The sequence below is a fragment of the Lasioglossum baleicum genome, chromosome 19 (genome assembly GCF_051020765.1).
Source record: "Lasioglossum baleicum chromosome 19, iyLasBale1, whole genome shotgun sequence".
NCBI classification, from domain to species: domain Eukaryota; kingdom Metazoa; phylum Arthropoda; class Insecta; order Hymenoptera; family Halictidae; genus Lasioglossum; species Lasioglossum baleicum.
Window position 1 is genome coordinate 8,414,865 of NC_134947.1, and position 17,899 is coordinate 8,432,763.

Here is a 17,899-nt window from a genome sequence, read left to right on the forward strand (position 1 = left end):
ACTCGTGATGAAGATTCTGAACAGAGTCTACTAAATATGGATGCTACTAGTTTCCGTTAAACCGTAATCAAATTCTACTTTGGTTTTATTAATGTACAGCTATTGGGGAATATACATATAAGCATACAATAGATATAAAGTTTCTCCTTTTTTTGGAAATTATTCGTACCACAAAAAAGTTCTAATCACTGAAACCGTAAAATATTCTATATCGTAGGGCAAGGGGTTACCGAAAAACGCGGAAAAAGTTATTTTAAATGATTTCGGGTATCACCCCTTTCAAGGAAATACAACATTTTTGGGACACCCTGTATATCATTTTTATTATAATATTTATTATATATATAATATTTATTATATATATATAATATTTATTATATATATATATATATATATATATATATATATATATATATATATATATATATAATATTTTATAATTGCTTGAATTGAAAACCTCAATACCATTTTTTCGAGAAATTCGTTTACGAAATGGTACGGGACAAGAGCTTTGCAGTCGCATACGTTACTGGATCACCGTGAACACTATGATAGAACGAAGCAGTGGTAGCGAACGCGTTAAGATCGACGGGTTTCGAAACTAGAAAGAATCGAGTCGCGTTTGAATTGCCGAACGATCCGGGGCTGACAGAGTGGATCCGCAATGACTTGAACACCGCGAAAGTCGCAATTCGATTCTGCATGGGAAATGAGACACGACTATTGTGGGTACACACGGTTTAGTTTTGAGCTCCGAGTACGTTTGTGTACACTCGAGGGACCGTTCTGTCGAGGAGGAAAAATGGTATCGCGATAACGGCAACGGAAAGAACTGGGACGACACGAGATCTACGTGATTCCGGACGAGACGGGACGAAACGAAACAGCATGCACTGTCCAACAGAATCGGTCCCGGTGGAACGACATTATCCCGGGAAACAGGAATTCGCGACGAGCTCGAGCAGCCGGAGCGCGGATCTTTGAATTTTCTTTCTGTACTTCGGAACGAGAGACGCAGAGAGAGAGGGAGAGAGAGAGATAGATACATAGATAGATAGAGAGAGGGAGAGAAACAGAGAAAGAGAGAGAGAAAGAGAGGGAGAGAGAAAGAGAGTGAAAGGAAGTCAGTAGACGTCGCCAGCATCGTGATTCCACGGCTGGTTCGCGTTTCTCGTTCGTTCGTCGGACAACCGAACCGAGATTCCTATTACGATTGCGTCGGAGACTAGGGCCGACCTCGTGGATTGGACACGAGACGCGGGATCGTTAGCTGCGTCGGCAATTAAGAGCTTTCTTTCGCGATCAAAAGCGGACTCGAGGATCCTGGTATATCGGCTACGTCGTTAAACGAGTCTGTCGCTTCGTAACAGATGCTTCCGCGCTGAATCCTTCTCTTCTTTCTTCCTTTGCGAGGAGAACTTCCCTTTCGAACGCGAGCAAGATCAACGTCTCAAGACAGCGCCGACAGACTCTTTTAGTAGATCCGACTCCATTGGATCCGGGAGAATGAACCTTGGAACCTTGTCTAATGATCTTTGTACCCGACCGGAAACACCAGTCTGCAGATTTGCCTAGCCAGCTAACGATCTTCCCCCGACTCGGGCATGCCTGAACCGGGGCTCGTGCGGGCCAAGAGCAAAGCGCGGAGCAAGCCCCGCTCCCCAGGAGCCAAGATACAAGCGAGGACCAGAGCCAGATGGTGAGGGGCTCGTGAGCAAGGCGCTGCCGCCAATTATTGCTGTCTCGCGATCCCTACCACTCGACTGGGCCCCTCGTGTGGCCCGCCAACCCCGGAAACAGCTCCTGCCCGCGAAAGCCCAGCTCTCTGGCATGCCTGCTCTATCTCGAAACCTCGAGAACCGTCGTCGCTTGGCGATCACAACTACCACGTGCCGAAGAGAACGGTCGTGTACAGGACACCTATCAGTGTCAACAAGCTGGTCAGGTTGAAGGACGCCCCCCTCCGTGCCGCGTTGTTCATACAGGTCTCCCGAATGCTGGAAATTTTCAAGCCCCGTCGGTTCAGGAGGTTGTGGACGCCTCGTTTGTCGCTCTTCTGCAGGATGTGCTCCCGCGCTAGCAGCAGAGAGTAGAGCTGATTATCCGGCCGTCCCGAGCAGAAAGTTAGCACCATGTCCGAGGACACCGCCTTCATCACGTGCACAGTCCCGGTGAACTGCTGGTACTTCCCCTCCCCGATGCTCGCCAGCGTTCCTGTCAACGATACCAACGATTCAATGCTTCAACCGAATCACTTACTTGTTAGCAGGGTTGTGCTAATTTAAATACATCGTAATTAAGTTAGATTGTATTTTATATACATATGTATGTATAAGGTTGAATGGTTTCGAGAGATGCATACTTTGGTGTTGTGAGTTTTTTTTTTTGTTGGTGCACGCGTAGTAGAGATGAAGGTCCATCAGTATTTAGTCCAGTCAATGAATGCTCATAAGGGAGGTATAGAGGGAAATCGAAGGAACACAATTTTTAACTTCGGGACTTTGTTTGGACTAGTGTTAGGAGGTAAAAATACTAAAAGTCCCTACTCCTAGGAGGTGAGCGGGATGCTTTTTCGGTTTCCCGCTTATATCTCGGAAACTATGCGTCCTAGCAATAAGACTATTCTATACAAAATTAAAGCTGACAAAATGTGCCATAAGATTGACTCTATTCAGTTATTCGGTATCTTGCATAGTTTCCGAGATATCCGCGCTCAAAGTTCACTAATTGTGCTGAAGAGTTCTTTCTCACAATTAGTGAACTTTGAGCCCGGATATCTCGGAAACTATGCGTCCTAGCTATGAGACCATTCAATACAAAATTAAAGCTGACAAAATTTGCCATCAGATTGATTCTATTCAGTTTTTCGCTATCTTGCATAGTTTCCGAGATATCCGCCCTCAAAGTTCACTAATTGTGCTGAAGAGTTAGCTAGTCAAATAAGGCAAAAAACTCGGAAACTATGCGAGATAGCGAAAAACTGAATACAGTCAATCTTGTGGCACATTTTGTCAGCTTTAATTTTGTATAGAACTAGTTTTCCCCCGCCACGCGTTGCTGTGGCTCAGTGTTTTTTAAAAGTATGCTTTTACCTGACAGATGTAAAATTGCTAAACATTAAATAAGGAAAAAACACGAACTAAAAAACAAAGAAATAACTTAATAATTTAAAAATACTAACCAAATATTTCAATTCAAACGCAGATCAATCTACTCAGCTGAATTCCAATGCAATGAGAAACTTACAGAACAAATCACTCCGAATAGGTCAATTTTTCTATTTTTACATATTCCACGATATAATTTGAAGCAGAATACTACTGAGGTGATTCTCGTCGTGACGCATTGGTGATAATAGAAATCAACACGAAGCCATAGCGGTTATTATACATCAGTGTTTTCGCAAACGCGCCACATTCACATAACTTGAAGTAAGCAGTTAGCGTTGTAACCGGTGCAAAAAGTCGTCAAAACTCTTGAACGAATGGACTTTTTCGCATAAACCTTCCCGAAGAAACGCGGCGTCTAATGGCTCAAACCCCAGCTTTTCACGTTCAGTCGTTACGGAGATGACCGATTACAAACAAACGCACATTTACATTTTTATTTGTATAGATAATTATTCCGTTTTGTCGTCAATATGATGGCGAGTTACAACAAAGTGGATAGCGCGAAAAAAATTCCTCGTGCTGAAATACCTATGCATATCAATTTTCATAGCGGTAGGTTCAACGGTATAGAAGTTGATGTATTGCAGCGCCATCTACAGCGGCGAGTTACAACAAATTGAATAGCGTAAAAACCTTCTATATGAAAAAATACATTTATGTGCCAAGTTTCATGTTGATCGGTCAAACAGTTTCGAAGTCTATTAATCATATATATACAAACATCCACTTTTATATATTAAGAAGATGATATCATCGCTAGGACGCATAGTTTCCGAGATATCCGCGCTCAAAGTTCACTAATTGTGCTGAAGAGTTCTTTTTCACAATTAGTGAACTTTGAGCGCGGTTATTTCGGAAACTATGCGAGATAGCGAAAAACTGAATAGAATCAATCTTTTGGCACGTTTTGTCAGGTTTAATTTTGTATGGTATGATCTTATCGCTAGGACGCATAGTTTCCGAGATATAAGCGGAAAACCGAAAAAGGGGACCTTCTACGTGCCCCCCCCCCTGCACCCCGCTCACCACCTAAGGGTGGGGACTTTCAGTATGTTTACCTCCTAACGAGTCCAAACAAAGTCCCGAAGTTAAAAATTGCGTTCCTTCCATTTCCCTCTACAACTTTTCGTTGACTGGACTAATTTGTTTAAATGGGATCTACATATGTATGTCTTTTCCTGCACTAATTGAAGAAGCTTCATATTCTCTACAAAAAAGTACTAACCTATTAATATCGAAAAACCACTAGTTAAGGAGATATACATGCACATACGATCCTATTTAAAGCAATATTGATGACCTTCATATCTCTTCCACGCGTCCACCTGCAAACAAACTCACAACTCCAAAGTATGCATCTCTCGAAACCGTTCAACCTTTTATACAGTGTGGACGATTTATCTGAAGACATTGAAATATCTCGAGAACTATGCATCGGATCAAAAAAAGTGGGTAATGAAAGTTGTTCGTCGCGAAGGTGGACATCCACAGTTTGAATAATTGAGCCCTCCATGTGACTCTTTAAAAATTAAATAGCGTTCTTTTTAACTAATTTTTTACAAACGCTTTTTTCAGTATTGCAAGAGGTATTTCTAAGCTAACGAACTTGGCCGTTACTTTTTAAACCAATGACCATAAAAGGTGTTAGGTAGCGGCCAAGTTTGAGTAATTTAGCCCTCCGTGTAATTCATTAAAAATTAAATAGCGTTCTTTTAAACTAATTTTTACAAACGCTTTTTTCAGTATTGCAAGAGGTATTTCTAAGCTAACGAACTTGGCCGTATTTTGTTTGATCTCACAACTTTTTACGGCCATAAGAACTTGGCTCCTGTTTACAGAATGTTTTTGTTGGGATAAACATCTACAGTTTACCGAAGACGCGGAGTGAAGTGTATGGTTGATTTCAACGTATCGAAGCGGCGCGGCGGCGCACAGTGGTGCGAAATGGCCATAGAGCGGAAAAAAATCTATAAAAACCAAACTACCCAACAAATCTGTTTGAAAATTTGTAGAAAGCATGCCGCAGGTACAACGGTTACGTGGCAACAATTAAAATTAAAAAATTGTATTAATTATTAACTAAAATGGGCTAATTGAAAAGCTTTGCATTACGCACATCCTTTATTGGATAAACTTCCGAAAAGCCGATACCTCCGATTTTTTTATACTCTGGATTCTTACGTATTTTGACGTGCTGATTACGAATATGATAGTGAAATTTGGCGCAATTGGCGTTTTTTTTATTTACTTCCGTAAATAACCCAGACCTAACCCGGACCTATCATTTTTCTCAGGAAGTATTATCTTTATGACAAAAATCAATAGGACATAAAATGTGTATTTTGATGAGGTCTACAACTTTTATCTGAAGTATTTTTCAAAATTCCCATTATTTACGGAAGTAAATAAAAAAACTATAATTTTTATTTGCGCCAATTTTCACTATCATATTCGTAATCAGCACGTCAAAATACGTAAGAATCTAGAGTATAAAAAAAATCGGAGGTATGGGCTTTTCGGATGTACACCCCTTTATTTCTTGAAGCATACAACAAATTCTTTATTACTAATTCTTTATTTTATTTCTTTATTAGAGTTGAACAAATCTCGACCACCTTCGGTCAATCTTCGCTGCAATTGGAGCGATAACTTCCCTTAATCCGTCATAATGGTCAGAGCCTCGGTACATTTATGTACGTTACGATTGCTTGTAAGTACAATCTCCACCAATTCTTCATTACTGATGTTGAAGGTTTCCATTATGTAAAATAAGCAACGCTACACAACACCTTAAAAAATACTATGCAACACTCTTCAGCACATTAACCTGACTATACGCCTTATATTAGGAGTCCTCTCCTCTAATTAGCGGTTGTCCGTTGTTTAATTTGCCGATGCCCGTCATTTTTTCATTAAAATGACCATAGAAGACTCGGACAAACTTCCGAGTGTTTTGCCCGTCGTTTTGGTAACAAATATTCCGAACATCGGAGCGTTGGCACAATAACAGTTGAAATATGCTAAAATAAATGATTTATTTTATTTATCATTTATTTTAGCATATTTCAACTGTTATTGTGCCAACACTGCGCATTCTCGAAAAGTAAAAATTTGAGTAATAAAAATTTGCATTGCGTAATAAAAAATTCTCAACTGTGACCCACTCACATTTAAAATTTATTAACATACACGTCTAATGTAAATGCTTTTCAAAAGTTTATTTATTTGGACCCGTAATGAAAGTTCAAAATATGCCTTTTGTAGATCTACGTTAGTTAAATATGTGCTGAATATTTCATCGAAATCGGTTGACGGTGGAAAGAACGACACGCATCGAAAGATGTACGAATCTGTGAATTTTGAGCAGGAACTGACCAGAAGCTGTACATACCAAGATTTTTACCACTTTTAACTTCTAACCGCTTATACCTCGTGTGTATGTTAATCGATTTCGATGAAATTTTCAGTATATATGTAACTAACATTGATATACTAAACATATATTTTAAATTTTCTTTACGGCGACAAATAAAAAAATTTGTAAAGTTCCTCTTTTTATGTTATTGCTATTTTTTTCAAAAAATTTGTTGCACGTTATTTAGTAAACAACTGCATCTAATTGATCACAAAAAATCAGGCCGTTTGGTAAAAGTTTAGAAAAGTTATTCCGTTTTAAAAGGCGTACACGGATACATGCGACTGACTATGGTTAGAAAAAATTGGTCGCAGAGCCAGGTTCGCAGGAGTTCGCAGCCAAAACCTGGTTGGATATATACTTTAAAGTGTGTTGCATGATTTGCAACAAGTTTTACCTTGGCGCGTTTTGGCGCAAACAAGTTATGTCAAATTAAACTTTAATTCTACAATTCAAAATACATCTTTTTCAATTTGTGTTTTAGATAAATAAATGACACTTACATTAATTAAAGCTACGTTAAATAAATCATCGATTATAAACATAATCAAATTATAATATTGTTCAAGTGTTTTAATGTTTTAGATTCTTGTGGCTGCGTTTATATGTAGACGCATTTATAAGCCAAAATCGCAGGTTTCCTGTTACCAAACTTTCATGTCATATCATTCCTAGAAATAAGTGATATTTATAAAAAATTTTTATTGGTTTAAATACTCGAACTATCTAGTAAACGAAATTGCAATGAAAAATCTATGTACCTAACATTCGAAAAATTGATTTTTTTCCCCGTCCGCACCACTGTGCGGCGCGGCGCACAGTGGGCCGGATTGGGGTAAACTGTGACATTCACCCCTAAAACGAACTTTCTCGTATTGATATCTAATATATGAATATTGCATCCCAAATGTCCATAGACCTCGGAAATGAAGAACATAGTACAATTTAATAAATATTAAAGTTGGAATAAGCATTGAAAGTTGGACGTTTTAAGAGGCGTATTTTTCACGAGAAAAATTGCTTCTCTTTGATGCGATGCCCTGACGTTGTTATTTGATATTTTCTCTCGCTTTTTCTTTTTTAAATTGAAGAGCAGATTTTTACGATAAGAAATCGTATCGTACATTATTAATTAGTCGGCATAATATATTAAAAGTCAATGCTGAAGTAAAAGTAATAAATTTAAAACATTCTTTATATTCGGTAAGGGAGATCTTTAAAGTCCCAGGATGTCCCAGGGTCTAACAAATTGGAATATTTTCAGTAAACCTTCCTCTAAATAATCGTGAAAGAATTAATTCCCTAGTCGAACCTATTCTCAAATTATTACTGTTTAAAGCTGTCAATGTTCGTATAGCGAGCGGAGTCGAAGCGGAGCGAAGCATAATTCATAGACGGGCGACGTGAGGTAGCGACGTAAGAGGAGCGCGCGAAAAGACGAATCGCCCTTAACGACTGTTGTTTATGTCACGTTCGCGGATAGTACCGAATTATTATAAACAGATGGTTGACGGAGGGACTCGGCCTTTATTCCCTAACGTTATCACTACAAGTGTGTGTCTATACAGGGTGTTTACCTACAGGTGGGAGAAAATTTAAGGGGTGGTTCTCGACGATAATATAAGACGAAAATGAAGAATAAAAAAATTGCGATTTCGGCTTTGTTATTTAGTTATTAACAATTAAAAATCCGCCTAAAATGCTGCAACACTTCTAACAAAAGTATACGTTGCGTACGTCAGACAGGCGCGCGACAGTCTCGTATCAAGTGACAAACGCATGCATACCTTGGTTCTCATTTGGAGCCCCAGCGAGGTGAAAATGTTTAAAAAATCGGTGGACGACATTGAACCTACCTACTCGTTAAAATCCACAAGGGCATTTCTAATATCCGCCCTATGGAATTATCGAGTAGAAGGGGTCAATGCCCTTTCACTTTTAAATTCTTCTCACAAATATCCACAAATCCTTATCCTGTACTATAATTGTTCATAACACCGTACTTAGTATACTGGAATAAACGCTCTAGCACTATTTACAATATCATACACACGCACTACGAGTTTACAGAGTCATGCGATTTCTGCGAACGGAAATCTTCGACGCGTGCGAGAAGAATCGTTCGTACAAGCTAGTATCCGTATGCACACTGATTCAAGACAGCTAATGTAGTCAATGCACACACATGAGATATTTCGCGGTCACAGACAGCATGAGAAAGAATCACGAAATTCGTGAAAACAGGATAGACAATGTATTGGTATAGCAACGCGCGATGTTTGGGCGGTAGTTTGCTGTAGATCTTCATTTGTTTTATCGATCTGGCATCGACCTCATCAGCTGTCTCGAATCAGTGTGCATACGGATGCTAGCTTGTACGGACGATTCTTCTCGCACGCGTCGGAGATATCCGTTCGCAGAAATCACACACGACCTCAAGATGTCCGTTTCGTCTGTGAGCGAGTCTCTCGCGACGTAGATCAAGTTCAATAAAGTGCAGTGTTTCAACATTAAAGGATTATACCAGTTCTTTACATTCTCCTCATTCACCTCAGTAAACTTGTACTCTGTAAACTCGTAGTGCGTGTGTATGATATTGTAAATAGTGCTAGAGCGTTTATTCCAGTATACTAAGTACGGTGTTATGAACAATTATAGTACAGGATAAGGATTTGTGGATATTTGTGAGAAGAATTTAAAAGTGAAAGGGCATTGACCCCTTCTACTTGATAATTCCATAGGGCGGATATTAGAAATGCCCTTGTGGATTTTAACGAGTAGGTAGGTTCAATGTCGTCCACCGATTTTTTAAACATTTTCACCTCGCTGGGGCCCCAAATGAGAACCAAGGTATGCATGCGTTTGTCACTTGATACGAGACTGTCGCGCGCCTGTCTGACGTACGCAACGTATACTTTTGTTAGAAGTGTTGCAGAATTTTAGGCGGATTCTTAATTGTTAATAACTAAATAACAAAGCCGAAATCGCAATTTTTTTATTCTTCATTTTCGTCTTATATTATCGTCGAGAACCACTCCTTAAATTTTCTCCCACCTGTAGGTAAACACCCTGTATATATATATTATTATTATTACTATTTATATATATATTATTATATATATGGTATAGTTTAAGTTATATTTAAAGTGTGTTGTGATTTCGTTTTGCTTCGATTTGGTAAGTATGGAAATGCTTAAAGATTTATTACAATATGTAACGTTTTAATATGTAAAACTTCTTTCTTTGCTATACATATAGACATTATTTGCTTAATATAAATGGAAGCTTATCGTAAAAATAAAGATTTATTCTTAATATTACGGAACAACAATAGAGATATGAACGATTACTTATTTCTATATGAGGAAATACAGAAAAATGTCCATATTTCTTCCATAGATTTGGGAAAGTTAAAAATTAGTTTGAAGAAGTTCGCTTTTAAATTGAAAGAAAAGTGGCGTAAATCTCGATTCACAGAAATACCATTTTTGCGAATGAACAACGATTGGTTACAAAAGGATTTTGTTTATCCGAGTGCAATATTATATGATATCCCTTCGACAAGTGCTGCAGTACAGCAAAACTTATCCACTGTGTCCATTTACAAAGGAAAAAAGCCATTGCTTGAATTGATCAAGAATTAATTAAAAGATTCTATATCATATTACAGGTATTTATTTTTTAAAAAACTTATATATTTTTAATATTATACGCAGAGAGAGAGAGAGAGAGAGAGAATACTCTGCAAATTATTTTATAATTTATTATGATTGATAATATTGACTTGTAATAAATTAATGTAATATTAATTTTAAAAATTCATATTTTATTGCAGATAATTTCATCAGTACATAAAATAGATATAGAAAAATTTCGACAGTATACGCAAGAAACGGCAAAATACTACGTACAAAAGTATAGCTGGTACTATATGCCACCATCTGTGCATAAATTATTAATGCATGGAGCAGATATAATTCAGCATGCATTAGTACCAATAGGGCAACTTTCTGAAGAGGCTCTTGAAGCACGCCACAAAGATTTCAAGGAAATTAGAACGAGAAAAACTCGGAAATCTTCCAGGATAAAAACGAACACGGACATATAATATCGCCTCCTTTTGACTTCAGATCCATACATGAGCACTATCAGAATGAAATCGCATACTAAAAAAATTAAGGAATTAGATACAGAGGCACAAGAATTAATAATTAAATAACAGGAAATATAATAATATTGATAATACAAATAATAATTTTGTAACACTAATGGCAATAATAATAATAATAATAATAATAATAATAGTAACATTGATGTATTTTTTCTTAACTAATCATTAATGTGTCATTACTACATTGTCTAGTCCAAATTTCGCATCCATACCTCTTACGAATCAAAAGTTACGAGGCAATGTCACAGTTCACCCCAATCCGGCCCACTGTGCGGCGCGCGGCAGCTGTTAACGGGAAAAGTGAATTTCCGCAATCGCGGCGCGCCTCGTCGAGTTCCACGTTCGAACAACGATGCAAAACGCAGTTTCGGAATATTTGGAGGTTCCGTGCCGAACTATGAAAATTCCATTTCGCTGGTGAAGCACGAGCGGCATTCGTCGTCGAGCGTATCGTGACAATTTGGAAGGGCGACGCGCTGCGCGATTCAGGTCGAATCACGGCGGAAATCAGCGAATCGGGGCTCTGATTATTGTCTGCGAGGCGGCTGGGAATGGCAGCGTGTCTCCCGTTGGAAATCTGTGGCATTACGCGCCATTATGTCGTTGACGATGTACTTACCGCGCTGATTAGGAATACGCGGAGACGGAATTATGGTGCGACACGTGCAGTTTACCGCGTGCGACGGGGGGCTCGTCGCTTCGCCACAGTGGAGTGCCATACACAGTACCTGCCATATTGTCATGTACAAAAGTTGTTGTGTTCTTACGCTAATAAAATATCTATTGTTCACGAATCCATCCTGAAAGGTTATCCACTGTCTAAGCCTAAATCCGTCAATAAGTTTTATTAATTCATTAATGTTGTAAACTCTAGCTATGGATTTGTGGTTAAGGAACAGAAGAGAAGATGTAACAAAGTATGGTTATAACAAAAGTGTTTAGCCGCGGAACTGTGGGTTCGCGACTGTTCCGGATCACTGCCCGCCAAGTTAATCTTGGGCAGCTAGTTCAAATGATAGAATGATCGCAAAAGACAATAATTGATTCGCTTGACTTGATATCGCATGAATACGTTAATGGAAGCGTTTCGTCCCGGACCTGCTAGTGGACTCGTCAGTAAGGCTGATCTAGCAGGTCCTGCCTTATACGCGCGCAGATGATGATATGAGGATTCGCGTTTGTGATTGAACGCACGCGAGGGATCTCGACTGATTTGATCCGGTTCGCGAGGGATTTCGACCGACGCGATCCCGGTTTGTCGGGTGTCCTGATCACTGGACGACGAACTACCGTGATGCTAACCTTGCACATGTAATGAACAATTGACAAGACAACGGCTCGTGCGTTGTACTTGTCGACCCGAGGACTGGAGAATGTCACGGCGCACAGTGGGGTATTTGGCCTGTTTAGCGCGCCAAAACTATTGCGACGTTATTAATAGTGTGAAGGTCATACTATTATATATCGTTGAATTTGTCTTAACACCAGCTACAACACTATCAAATCAAAAATACAACTTAATGTTTAAAAAATTGAAGCGACCTTGTTTTTTTGTTTTAAACAAAATTTTTTCGAAGTTTTATATATTGAAGTTTATATTGAAGTTAATACTGTTAAACTTTTGTTTCAAACATTTTTTCGTCAGATTAAGAGAAATTGCTATTGCAACGTTACTAATAGTGTAAAAACTATTGCAACGTTGTTAACAACGTTATTAATAGTGTGAAGGTCATACTATTATATATCGTTGAATTCGTCTTAACACCAGCTACAAGACTATCAAATCAAAAATACAACTTAATGTTTAAAAAATCGAAGCGACCTTGTTTTTTTGTTTTAAACAAAATTTTTTCGAAGTTTTATATATTGAAGTTTATATTGAAGTTAATACTGTTAAACTTTTGTTTCAAACATTTTTTCGTCAGATTAAGAGAAATTGCTATTGCAACGTTACTAATAGTGTAAAAACTATTGCAACGTTGTTAACAACGTTATTAATAGTGTGAAGGTCATACTATTATATATCGTTGAATTCGTCTTAACACCAGCTACAACACTATCAAATCAAAAATACAACTTAATGTTTAAAAAATCGAAGCGACCTTATTTTTTTGTTTTAAACAAAATTTTTTCGAAGTTTTATATATTGAAGTTTATATTGAGGTTAATACTGTTAAACTTTTGTTTCAAACATTTTTTCGTAAAAAAAAAAAAATATATTATAAATATTAATTAATTTTTATTAATTTTTTCTTATAATATAAATTAATATTCTAGCAATAATGACTTTCATTTTCCTTCATTTACTTCCAAGTATCTATCACCTACAGCTCAGTTATTTCATCATTATCAGTCATATGATATACGGTCGGTTCATGCCATACTGATCTAAATCGCATAAAAAGGTATGTTCCAGCACGAGATCGCACGCAAACTTTTCACGATTGTTTAAAGCAATGTCTAATGATTAACCCCTAAAAAAATTAGAGGGGTGTTTTGCGGAGAAAAAAAGTTATTACATGATACATATTAATTTTCTGAAAAAAAATTATATCACTTTTAATTGTTTATTCTATCAAAACCACCGAAGAGTATAAAACAAAAAGCAGTAAAATTACTCTATAAACCTTCCTTTACATCCTAGGTATGTTTTTATCTCGATTTGATACACTAAACTTGTGAGAAAGATCATTTCTTTAACACAAGTTTTTCCATGCTTCTTTCGGTCACGAGAATATGTTACTTTCAAGTATCTATAGGTTACTAAATACTACCGTTTATGGAAAAATATTATTGTAGATTACTTGCATATATATTCAGGTACATGGGTAAAAAGTTTTAGTCATTTTGAACAAAGTAAAAATTTCGACTTTTGGCGCGCTAAACAGGCCAAATACCCCACTGTGCGGCGTTAGAGCGTAAAACTCAACTGAGCGACTTCGTCTTCCAGTCCTAGCGCGATGCCCGTTGGATTCTCGAATATGAAATAAGATGCACTGATTGGTTCCTGCAGAAAGTTGCATTTCCCAATCAGTACACACTTTGACTTCTAGGACCTCCTTCTTCCCGTAGCTCTGAATGAGGCCCTGGGAAGGAGGAGTGGGGCGAGATCTTAGGCTGCGTTTATAGTTCCTGACTCGCGTGCTTTTCGTCTCGCGTGCTTTTGGTCTCGCGAGACAGCGGGTCAGAAATTTCGAGCGGGGTCGACGGGCCCACTGTGCCCCCCGCTGTGCGTGGCACAAAAAAAGGTCTCCTAAGATATCCTACCGCCTTAAAGGAAAGCTATCGGTAGTTTACCTAAACAAACCGTGAAGCCGTAGAGACCTTTTTTCGTGCCTCGCACAGTGGGCCCGTCGACCCCGCTCGAAATTTCTGACCCGCTGTCTCGCGAGACCAAAAGCACGCGAGACGAAAAGCACGCGAGTCAGGAACTATAAGGCTGCGTTTATAGTTCCTGTCTCGCGTGCTTTTCGTCTCGCGTGCTTTTGGTCTCGCGAGACAAGCGGGTCATAAATTTCGAGCGGGTCGACGGGCCCGCTGTGCCCCCCGCTGTGCGTGGCACAAAAAAAGGTCTCTACGGCTTCACGGTTCGTTTAGGTAAACTACCGATAGCTTTCCTTTAAGGCGATGGGATATCTTCGGATTGTAAGTAGCAAATAACTAGAATCTTACTAGAAAAATTGGGTTTGCGAATTTTCGCTTTATGTCCGTATACGAGCAAACACACCATCTAAAAATTTCATACGGTACACAGTGAGCAATTTGGACGAAATCTGTGTCAAAATGAAAGAACTTCCTCCTTATTTTTGCTATATTTTGCAAAGTTTCAGCTTTAATTTGAAAAGAAATTTCATCGCTCTATATCTCATTTCTAATAGAAAGTTCTTTGATTTTGGCGCAGATTTCGTCCAAATTGCCCACTGTGCGGCAGAAATGAGATGCGAAACACTCCAGTAACCACAAACAGCTGTTAGGTTTGAATTATTTGTTATTTCGGGTCCATAAGATTGCTGAATATTCTTTATTAACTTCCCGATTTTATAGGGAAGTTATTGTAATGACCCCGAAAATCGAAAATCGATTTTTTAGCAGATCTTCACGTTTCATGGTCATTGCAGTCATTTTAGACTATTTTCAGCAAAATGTTCGTATGTGTGTGTGTGTGTGCGCGTATGTCTGTTTCTATGTGATCAAATTTTTCGTTAACGTTTTCTAAAAAAGTAACAACGCGATCAGAATGATGAATGATGCAATCGATGTGCCCCGTCGTAACTTAGAGCTGATTAGATTTTGGTCCATATTGGTCAAGTAGTTTTTTAGATTTTTAGTTTTTTTCGAAAGGAGTTGATTCTACAATGCAATTTATTCGAGAGAACGTAAAGTTTCCATCGAAGAAACAAACGTAATTACACAAAAATTTTTTTTTTCATTTTTTTTAAATTTAAAAAAATTTTTTTAACAAAAAAAAATTTTTTTTCTGTACCTTACGCTAATGTTTCCGCTTACAATAATCGAACATTATCCCAATGCAAGAGTGAGTTAATCATCTCTACTCCCGAGAATACAGTTTCAAAGAATATCGATGAAAGTACAAAAAAAAATTTATATTACAATCTGTAAAAAAACAATCAGTTCAAAACGAATTATTAACTGAGACTAAATTGAAAATTAATATAAACTATATGATAATTATTAATAACATTGATGTTGAAAACGGATTGGTTAATGGAGCACACATGCGGAATATTAAAATTTATTACTTTTCAAGAAAATACTAAAATTCCGTCTATATTGTGGTTAGATTTTCAATTGGCCAGAGTAGGAGTGAAAGTAAGAACTCGTTATCGTGAATATATGAAAAATGCAAATATTCATCAAAATTTAACACCAATAATAAAAATATCGAATCAAGTTCATATGTCGAGTGAGGAAAAATATCAAATCACACGTAGTCAATTTCCAGTGGTTCCTGCTGAAGCGATTACGATTCATAAAAGTTGTATGTAGCACTGAGCAGAGTTTCAAAATTGAGCGCGGTTTATATATTTTGGGACAATTTAAATTAACAGTATCGAAGAAAACCAAGACCAATACTGCAAACCCGGATAATGAGGAGTTGTATCGTTTTCGAAAAACTAATTAAGACAATTTATTTTGCAACATTAGTATGCTATAACAAGGAACCAAGCGAGCAATGAGACTGCGATGTTCGTTTAATGCGACGCCATATAGCAAACATTTTGATAAGTAGAAAACTATTGAATTTCCCTGAAAACGTATAATCTTATTAAAACGTACACTTAATAATGATAATGATATACTGCAACTAACGAGTCGGGAAGTTCTTTGTGTGGCTCGTGGAGAGTCACACACCAAATCAAAAAAATCCTATCCGCGAGCTCGCGAAGCGAGCGAGCAAAAACAACCCTACTCGCGAGCGAGCGAAGCGAGCGAGCAACAATAACCTTCTAGTTGTTGTTGGGGTGTCTCGTACACTCCGAGTGTGCAGTGCAGCACAGGTTAATACCGTCCATAGAAATCGCCGGACGCGAAATGATTTTCTGATGAAATGTTGATTTAACAAATCGATGCAAATGGGTTTTTGGGAGTTTATAGTGAAAACATTTGACATCAGAATTCCTATCCGTAAAGACCTAACGATGATTTATCTCCTACATTGTTCAAAATCAATGGCTCCGAAAAGGAGTACTGCATTGATTATTCAGGTAAGTTCTTCCACTCGGCGAGGTATGGGGCACGTGGCAATAATGAAGGTAGAAGGCGTTGTACCGTTCGTCCGTTAGCCTCTGCCCTAAGCCCGTCAATTTTATTACGGGTAAGGACGGCTACTGGTGAGGCTGTTGTAAAGATTAGTTGCTTTGACGAGCATGAATTACTTTATGACCACCGTCCGACGAAAACACGAAGGAAAACGCGTGGCCAACGCGTGTTGGAAGGGACTTCCTCATACCAAATTATAATGCACATCGTATTGTTTATGTTCCGAGTAGTATGTAGTCGAATACATTGGCCCGTACGTGCGATAGCGAAACAGCAGTGGGCTAGGACCTAAGATATTAAACCGTTACCGCCCACTACTACGCGATCGTAGAAAGTGGTAAGACGCCATCTCGCATGGGTCCGAACTGTTGACATTGTATTGGCGCGTGCCTTTGAAGAAGGTTTCCAGGCAGGACAACGATGAACGGTCTAGGTACGAGTGCGCGGCCTATTGGACCAGAGTGGAGGAGGCAGGTCTCGTTTCACACGCATTTTCGGCTCTTGTCGAAACATTGGTTACAGCGACCACACATACTATGTAGCGTGCAACGTCGAAGTCAAAACATTGAGACTACGGACCTTATGATGGGCGCGATTTGGTTAGGTGTCGTTCCCAGGGCTGTTCCCTATGGAGAGGTTTATGACACAGGCACTTTTTTCGGACAACACGTGCTCACTGTAAAGTAATTTCTGTAGGCCCCGAGACTTCTCCGGCAAAATAAAAATGTGCTATATCCGCGCAATCTACGAAAAAGCACGTTCAGTAGTCCCTGTTATAAATATTCGCTGTTTCCACGTACCTGCAAAGTTAACTGTCAACCTTTTTTGATTGAATTATAACGGCTGTACATTTGCGGAGCTTCAAGTTGTTTCAGTTGAGAGCACATGTTTTTTTCGCCATTCACATTTGCCGAATATTTTAAACAGACTTGGTGTTTTCCTAGCAGGTAAGTATTTAACACGTTTTGACGACAGTTCGTCGTAGGAACATTGCTGGTCTGACCGTCAACCCAGGGCTGTTCTCTATGGAGAGGTTTATGGCACAGGCACTTTTTTCGGACAACACTTCTCCGGCAAAATTAAAATGTGCTATATCCGAGCAATCTACGAAAAAGCACGTTCAGTAGTCCCTGTTATAAATATTCGCTGTTTCTACGTACCTGCAAAGTTAAGTGTCAACCGTTTGCGGCGCTTCCCGCCCGGGAAATTTCACCCCCGCACCCGACGTCACTTAATGTATTTCAGCTGTCGAAAATGTATTTAAGAGACTGCGGAGCCAGATTCCGCACCATTTTTTTGGCCTCCGTCGAAACAGTAACCTCGTGCGCGTGTTTTCTCGATATGGATATGGATATGGATATG

The 17,899-nt window shown here is 38.6% G+C and overlaps 1 protein-coding gene across 1 annotated transcript in view; it reads right to left on the minus strand.

Annotated features, from left to right (window-relative positions):
* Window positions 1-421: 421 nt before the first annotated feature.
* LOC143218567 (uncharacterized) overlaps window positions 422-17,899 on the minus strand; it is a 362,474-nt gene continuing 344,996 nt past the window's right edge. The window contains exon 3 of the mRNA XM_076443799.1: window positions 422-2,214. Coding sequence (XP_076299914.1) covers window positions 1,883-2,214 — 332 coding nt within the window. The 3' untranslated portion in view covers window positions 422-1,882. The remainder of the gene's footprint in view (window positions 2,215-17,899) is intronic.